At 51.8% G+C, this 8,019-nt stretch overlaps 1 protein-coding gene across 1 annotated transcript in view; it reads right to left on the minus strand.

The window, feature by feature from the left end:
* The window catches only part of CADM1 (cell adhesion molecule 1), a gene marked incomplete at its 5' end in the record, with an annotated part of 18,545 nt that extends 13,128 nt beyond the window's left edge, over nucleotides 1-5,417 (minus strand). Inside the window, 4 exons of the mRNA XM_009071981.1 lie at nucleotides 1-27; nucleotides 1,708-1,845; nucleotides 4,077-4,229; nucleotides 5,271-5,417. The exon at nucleotides 1-27 is cut by the window's left edge and continues 135 nt beyond it. Coding sequence (XP_009070229.1) covers nucleotides 1-27; nucleotides 1,708-1,845; nucleotides 4,077-4,229; nucleotides 5,271-5,417 — 465 coding nt within the window. The remainder of the gene's footprint in view (nucleotides 28-1,707; nucleotides 1,846-4,076; nucleotides 4,230-5,270) is intronic.
* Nucleotides 5,418-8,019: the final 2,602 nt, after the last annotated feature.

Genomic DNA, 8,019 nt, shown 5'->3' on the forward strand with positions numbered 1-8,019 from the left:
CAGACCACTGCTCCACCTCCGACTTGCCTGGGGAGAGTGACGACAGGACGGGGTCAGGCCACCTCCTCCCCCTGCCCTGCTCCCTTCAGACACCTGTCCCGTCCTCCCCGTCAGGCCTGGCCAGTTAAAGTCCACACGACGTTACTGCAACGATTGACAATCCCCTTACACTGACCCCAAATCCCCAAACTCTTGAATCAATGTGCTACAAATCCCCTCCCACTCCTGCAGCAACAATTAGCTGCAGGAGTGATTAAACAGATTGAATTATTCGAAGTGGCATCGATAGGCAGGAGCAGCCAGCAGTGCTCTGCCTGAGGTGGGAGCGCTGGGAGGGGAGCCCAGCTCCAGGCCGAGGGATGCTGCGGCACGGGAACGAGCAGGAGCACAAGACAGGAGAAAAAGGATTTTTCCAGGAACTCAGGGAGCACCTGCTGACAGAGCAGCTCTGCTCTGCCCTCCACGCTCTGATCTGTGCCTTTGTGTTCAGGAACTCACAGGCCAAATGCTAAGAGGAACTCCTGTGGCAGAGCTCTTCAGACACCAGGTATTTCTTATGAAACAGGGCAGGGCACAGACACCCCTCAGGATTCAGAGCAAAGGCTTTCCCGTGGGCAAACCACACGTCCCACGACTCACACCCTGTGACCAAGTGCTCTGGTCTCCCTACTTCTGTTAGCAAGCGATCTGGAGAATCAGCAGGGTGAGCTGGTACTGCACCAAGCTCAGCTCTCCTCCCAGAGAGCAGAAAGCTGGGAAGTGACTGCCAACACGAGAAATCTCAGTGGAGAAGCTGGACAGGCCAGGCACAAAGGGACAACCACTTTGCCCTGATGCCCAATGGGGTGGGGAAGGGAACCAGAGCGGGATGGTCACTGCCCTGCACACCACAGCTGCCCACCGGGATGGGGAAGGGAACCAGAGTGGGATGGTCACTGCCCTGCACACCACAGTGCTGGGACCCAGCAGGTCTGCAGCCCACCTGTGTCCGCAGCCTCCCAGCGTGGGGCCTGCTCAGATGTTTCCAACTAAAGAGAGGATTTTATCCTGCCCTTGCAGGGCAGGGTTTGAGGTAATGAGTCTGGACTTCTGCGGAGAGCCCGTCAGTGTCGCAGACTGGGTAAAGCACAAAGGTGTTGTCAGCCAAGCTCACATCTACATGCAGACTTAAACTAACAGCGTGTCACACGCAATCAGAGTCAGTGACTTGAATGTGCAAGTACCGGGAGCAACCAGACTTCGGGGAGCAGGAGAAACCCATCCTGGATGAATATTCAACCGAGCACAGGGAAAACGCTCTCTAAACAAGGGAGCTAGACGTGAAGGTGAATTGCAAATCTTTCCAGCCCAAAGCGCAGACGATCCCTCTTGTCCCTAATCCAGGGCAGGAAGCTGCACGAGCCACACAGCAATGAATTCAGTGCACAGCTCTGGGCTCCTCAAGGTCACCTGCAGTTACCACAGGACTCCGGAGCCGGCACTCCAGGCTGGCAGGTGGGCACAGGACCAAATGGAGTTCAGCCCCCTGCGTTAGGGAATAATCTGTCTGCCCACACAGCGCTTTGTTCCTCAGCTGGCGCTCAAAGCGCTCGCTCCACTTTTTCCTCTTTTTGTCCCCTTAAACTGGCAGCAGAGAACAAACACCCAACGTTACATAAATCACTGCAGCCCTCCGAACAAAGCCAGCGACTGAGAGGACACGACTACCGGTTAGCTCCTTGTTGCCTTTGAACCATCTGATGGTGGTGGCTGGTCTGCTGGCCATGGCAGTGCAGTTCAGCTCGATCTCTTCTCCCTCCACGGCCGTTTCCTTCTGGATATCAATTACCAAATTGCGTGGTGGGACTGGAACAGAAAACACAACACACCCTTACAGGCTGAAAAGCACATTTTTTGATCACTAAACACAAGACAAAACCTTGAGGAAAACCTGCAAAATCCACTGAAGGGAATGAGCAACCAGCATTTATTTGATCTTTCGATCAATCAAAGCCTTTGATAGGTGGTTTCGCAGTAATTGGAGTGAGCACTTTTGCTCTCCACCTAATAATCGCCACAGTCTCACAAATTATTACTTATCAGGGTTGTAACTTTCTATTCCCTCTCGCAGGCGGGCGCCGTTCCGGGGGGAGCCGCAGCCTCCCGCGCTGCCGGGTGTGTGCTGCTATTTAAAAATCCAGCTTGACTCCGTGCACATTTCCTGACTTCTCTGACAAGGAGAGGAAACACAAAAGCTGACACTTGGCAGTGCATTACTTACTGAGCCTCTAACCTCCACGGCAATTTTTCTCTCCTGCTGTTCAGCTCCAAGCCCCAGCCGTGCGGGTGGAAGCAGGCCAGCAAACATCAACCTCCTTTAAGACACTCGAACAGCCGCGAGAGCAAACCCTGAGTGAACAGCATCACCTTGGGAACGCTGCTGCCTCCCACCCCCAGGGAGGGGAGCGAGCTGGCTCTGCACCCAGCCACGCCTGACAGCAACTCCTCTGGGATGCAGACCTGCCGCTCCCCCCAGGCACACATCTTCCCTGGATCAAGACTCTCCCAAAACACAAAGCTGGGAGACTGTACAGGATGAAAAATCATCCAGTAACACCGAGGAACAGGCTGTAACTTCAGGGGGAACAACCACTGCAGCACAGCCCAGAAATGGGACAAATGAGCTTAAAAATAACAACACAGGAATGAGAAACCTCTTGCCCAGAAAGCACTGGCAGTGAGGCAAATCCCAGGGAGAAGTGAACAGCGAGAGTCTGTGTGGCAGAGTCACGGCTTCAGAAAACCCCAGACCTTCCAGAGGAAACTCAACTCTGCTCAGATCAATGTGATTAAGCAACTGCACAGTTCAGATGTGACTCACAGGTCTTCGAGCTAATGAAGAACAAATATGGATAAATACCATCCCGATGATCAAATGGACTAATTAGTCACTTGTGGCTTTTCTCTAAAAAGAACAGAACGGGCTACATATTTGAGACTTTCACATGTTCCAATTAAGCATGAATAAATCTACATATCGTGTCACCGAAGCCATGGAAGCGCCGCAGCGAACGCCGACGAAGGGGAACCCTCAGCACCTCGCTCTGCTCTCCTGAGCCACAGACCAGCAGAGCCACTCTGGGACACAACTTCAGATCTACCAACGTCTGGATGACGACCCACGAGATCTTTGGTGGGGAACGTGCTCCTGTGAGGAGCAGCCAACGCCGACACGGAGAACCTGCACCCTGGCTCCTTCCTCCCCTAATTAGGGAGTCACTAACAGGGAAGACAGGGAACACGTGCTATCCTCGGTGTCACGGTGCCCAATCTCTCCATACAAGTGCTAAGACAACCTGTCCCCTCCTTTATCTCCTAATAATAAGCCTCCCCCGTCCCTGCTGCCTGAGCTGAGGTCTGGCCCGAGTACACGACGGGGGTGACAAAACACCACCTGCTTTACAGGTGTGGGGGAAAGGCAGCACACACTGGCCAAGCCACAAAGCCTTCTCAAAAACAACTGAAGCACAAGGCAAGGAAAGACTTTCCCCTCAGTTCTGAAGCATGATTCATGTTTAAAAACCCAACAAAACCCTGCATTATGTCTCCCACTTGAAAGACACGCGGCGCTGGCTTACAGGTGAATGAAGTGAGTATTCCCATTTCAAACACCTTCCGAGTGCTGCCAGCAGCGAAATGAAATCCAGCAAACTGTTTTTGCCTGAGTACGATTAGAGAGAGGAGCTAGAAGAGCTTCCCCTGTCTGAGTGCTGGAAAGCACACGGAAACTTTGAAGGTGTTGATAACTGCAATAGCTGGAGTAAAACTGCTTATAAACATTACTTAACAACCTATAAAAACCTAAGACCCAAATCTCATTAAGCAAAAGAAGGAAGATTTAAAGTAATCAGCGAGTGAGATCTTACACGAAGTCACCCTCCCCGATTCAGGTTCTCCCATTAATGGAGCCTTAAAAGCGCCGCTAATCGGCAGAACGGCTCTAATGGCAGCGCTGCTGTCACTGGCAGCACTCAGCACTCACATCCCATGGGGCTGGAGCTCTCCCAGTGCCCTGAGCACCCGGGATCGGTCCTTACCGAGCACTGTGATGGTGGTGTATATCTCCTGGGGGGGGTCGGTGTAGAGCTGGCAGAAGTACCTTCCCTCATCAGAGATGGACACGTTCGTCAGCGACACCCGGAGCTCGCTGTTGGAGAAGTTCACCAGCTGGAACCTGCTGTCCTTCAGCGCTGTGGGGCAAGCACAGCCGCGGTGACTGCGTGGAGAGAGGCACCAACCCCTTCCCAGCACACCCTGACGGTGCCCACAGACAGCTGAGCAGTGAGGCTCACACCCCGGGCTCCTGTCAGCTCCCACCCTGCTTCCCTCCTCAAAGCCAGGCCCAGAAAACCTATCTCAGATAATAATCAACAGGAAACCACCAAGCACAGCATCAGATCTCTGGCTTTATTATCAGGTGATTTAGGGATGTGTAGGTGAAATGGTTCAGGTGTCTACACAGACCTATCACTGACTGTACAGCTCAAGGACAGTGTGAATGAGAAAAATTGGGAAAAGGAGAGTTGAAAGTTTTGTTTCCTGCCCAGTAATGGCTGTCCAAACTCTTTCAAGAATTTGGAAACTGAGCACTGAGAATTTCACCAGCCAAACATGAGGGCCTGGAACAACAGGGAGTTGGAACAAGCCATCCCCTGTGTCTGTGTTGGATTGCACCTGCCTTGGAAGAGCACACGGATTGCTGTGCCTCTCCACAATGCTGGGCACAGCCACAGCCACGTCCTGTGCCCACACTGACACTGGCACAGACCATTTGAAGTCTCTCATTGCAGCCCCTGTGGCATTGTCATCTCAGAACACAGAGCCAGACTCATTCACTGGACATGTGAGCGACAGGAGAGTTCGGTTTGGGCATAAAGCAGCACAGATTGTCCTGAAATTTCCAGTCCTCGGGCCGCAGATTCCCTCTGAGAACGCTGCGCTGTCTCGGCACTGCCCTATTCAATTTGTTTGTGTCAGCTAAATATTTGGCACTCAACTGCAATCCACCCTGAATTATGACAATCCATTCCTACTGCAAAGCAAGACGCTCTGACTTTCGGAGGGGACTGTGAAGGTTCCGTTAAGGAGAGAGATTGTAATCGTCTGTCTCACCTACCTGCGCAAGGACCAACTGAACTCTAACTGCTCAGCATCACATTAACAGGAGAGATCTCTGCAAACACCAGTGAGGGGCAGGAGGAGTTGTAACCAAATGAGGAACACGAACTTACGCCTGAAGTCTCTGAAGTAGATGGTCTGCCTGTTGGGGTTCAGGAGCTGGATCACCGAGTCGTCGCTGTTCTTGACGCGGCAGCTGATGGTGGCGACGTCTCCCTCCACCACCGTCACGTCCTCCGTCACCAGGTTCTGACCATCACCTTCAGGACAGAGCAGAGATGGGACCCATGGGCACACAGGACACCACTAAGTTTCATTTGGGAATGAAAACCTCCACTAGCACTAGTGGAGGCACATCGGCCGGTGAGGCACTGCCCCTCAGTCCCCCAGCCAGTGCCCACCACTAGCTCTGTGGTGGGGACAGCAGAACAACAACTGCTGCCACACAGAAACACCAGAAATTGTCAACAGACAAATTTTGTTAAATTGCCTTGAAAGAACAACTTGTTGGAAGGAGGATTTATTCTCTGACTGGAGCAGACAGACTTGAGGGAATCAGTTGTTACTCTCTCCATGTAATCAGTAGGTGCTACCAATGTCCAAAGGCAGGAAAAAAAAAAGAATCCCATGCAATTGTGCTGTGGGAGCTGCAGGGTTTGGATAAAGTTTGCACACAGTAAATCTGGGGATGGCATTTACACCCCAGTTCTTCTCCCAGTCTGCATTCTCTCCATTTTTCTTTCTTTCTCTCTTTCTGACTTGCATTTATTATTTGACATCCCTTGGAAATAGATGTTTGACAAAAAGGTGCATCGCTTGGAAAGAGAGAGATTGATAAACTGTCAGACACTTCTCCATGCCTGATGGGCACTGAGCTGAAGTCTGGGCACATTTTTCTGCCCTCTCACTATAAATTTTGTTCCTCCAGATTGATGAACTTTGGAGAGCAACATGAAAAGTTGTTATCAAACAGTAACAGCTGTGTTGGAGCACAGGCCCCAGGGACACAGAGCCCGTCCCAGACATCTGCCTGGATCCTGCTCCACACTGCAGATCAGGATGAACCTGGCTCTGCTCTGAGCAGAAGATGAGCATCCAGCCACCCCACCACGCCGTCCACACCCTTAGCGCAGTGCGCTTGAACCTGGAGACGTGGCCAGTGGTGGCCTTGGCAGTGCTGGGTGAATGGTTGGACTCGATGATCCTGTTCTGCCCACAGGCACAGCTTCCCAAGCCCCTGAGCACTGGGCAGACCCCAAAGACCATCCCAGCAGAGCCTGACCACAGCCAACACCACCTCCTGCCACAGATCCCACCCCGCACAGCACGGCCAGGCCCTGGCACCAGCGAGACCAAACACCTCAGAAGTGATTCAAGCAGAAATACTAAGCACTGCTAACTGCTTCTGGGGAATAATTTCATCAAACCCATTCAAAACAAGGTTCATGCACAAGGATCAGCTTGATATGTTCTCATAAATGCAATATTCCCTACAAATCATTAACAAAGCTATTAAGATTCGATTTCCATCTAAGCAATTATTGCCAGCATATTTTTTTACATTTACTTTAAAAGACTCAATCCCATTCTCAATTCATTAAACCGTTCCTTGCGTTTACTGAATTTCACATCAGCCTCAAAGTCCATTTGAATTAATAAGAATTACAGTAGAAGCAATTCAGAAATAAATTATTTGAAGTTCAGGCCACTGAAGCCCTTCGTGCCAGGATGGTGCTGAACCCACCCACCCTGGCCTGGAGAGGCCTCAGCCCCACGGGCTCTGCCTCCTCACCCTGAACCAAAGCAAGGACTCTTTAGACCCATCCCCACGTCAACGCCCCGGGAAGTTTCTCAGTAAATATTTACTGTCATGTCAGTATAGCAATATTTTGAGAAACATTACAGCAGACAAACTTACAGGGTGACAATATTTTGGAACAGAAAAGGACACACTGGGGAGGGAAAAGGAGGTTTGTGGACTCAACATGGAATCTCAGGAGTTGAGGGAAGCAAAGGAAAGCTGCTGTGGAGAACCAAAGCTCAATCCCCTGACAGTGCTGTGGGGAGGGAGTGCAGGAGCAGATCCAGCAGGAAAACACCCCAGCAGAATGACATGGGACAGAGTTTCCTCTATGACACATGAAGGGACTGTGAAAGCTCTCACAAGTGTCCTCGTGGCAGACCAAAGCTCCCTGTTGGGACTCCTGCAGGAAGGACACATGATGTGCTGGACCCACAGACTCCAGGATGGACAGAGCTCGGGGCTGGACTTGGAATCTCAGTCATGCTAAGCTGGAGTACAAGGCCTTGCTCTGGAGGGAAGGGCACAGGCAGAGAGGAAGCTGCCCCCGAGGAGGGCTCGGGGTGAGCTAGTGTCTGTAGGCAGCCCCTGCACCTGGTGCCAGGGAAACAGCCACAACAGGCACCAGCAGCCCAGGGGGAGGGAAGAGTGCAGCGTGTGCTTCCTTCAACAGCCAAGCAACTCTGGCCTCAGTTACTGCAAGGTGAAAAACGACACCGTGTTTTATACTTACTGGAAGGGGAGGGAGGGGGGACATGCAGTGCTTGAGGGATGCTTTGGCTGGAACCTGTACAATTAATTTTTGCACTTGTTTTCCTGCCTCAGACCACTGCAGTCTCTGCTCTTAAGGCTGCAGACAGACACGGACGAGTAAATTGTGTTTCAAACAAGTTCCCCTCAGGTGGACGCAGCCCAGGGACCTTGGCTCATACGCAGTGGTCACATCTAAAATCAATTCTTTCTCCACTTGTAGCACACCAGGCTGGAGGGAAGCGTCGGGGAGAGAAGAGGGAAAGATTAAAAATACGTGCTGGGGAGCACAAGCCTTCAATTTCTGCCGG

Source organism: Acanthisitta chloris, unplaced genomic scaffold, assembly GCF_000695815.1.
Source record: "Acanthisitta chloris isolate BGI_N310 unplaced genomic scaffold, ASM69581v1 scaffold40383, whole genome shotgun sequence".
Taxonomy (NCBI): Eukaryota; Metazoa; Chordata; class Aves; order Passeriformes; family Acanthisittidae; genus Acanthisitta; species Acanthisitta chloris.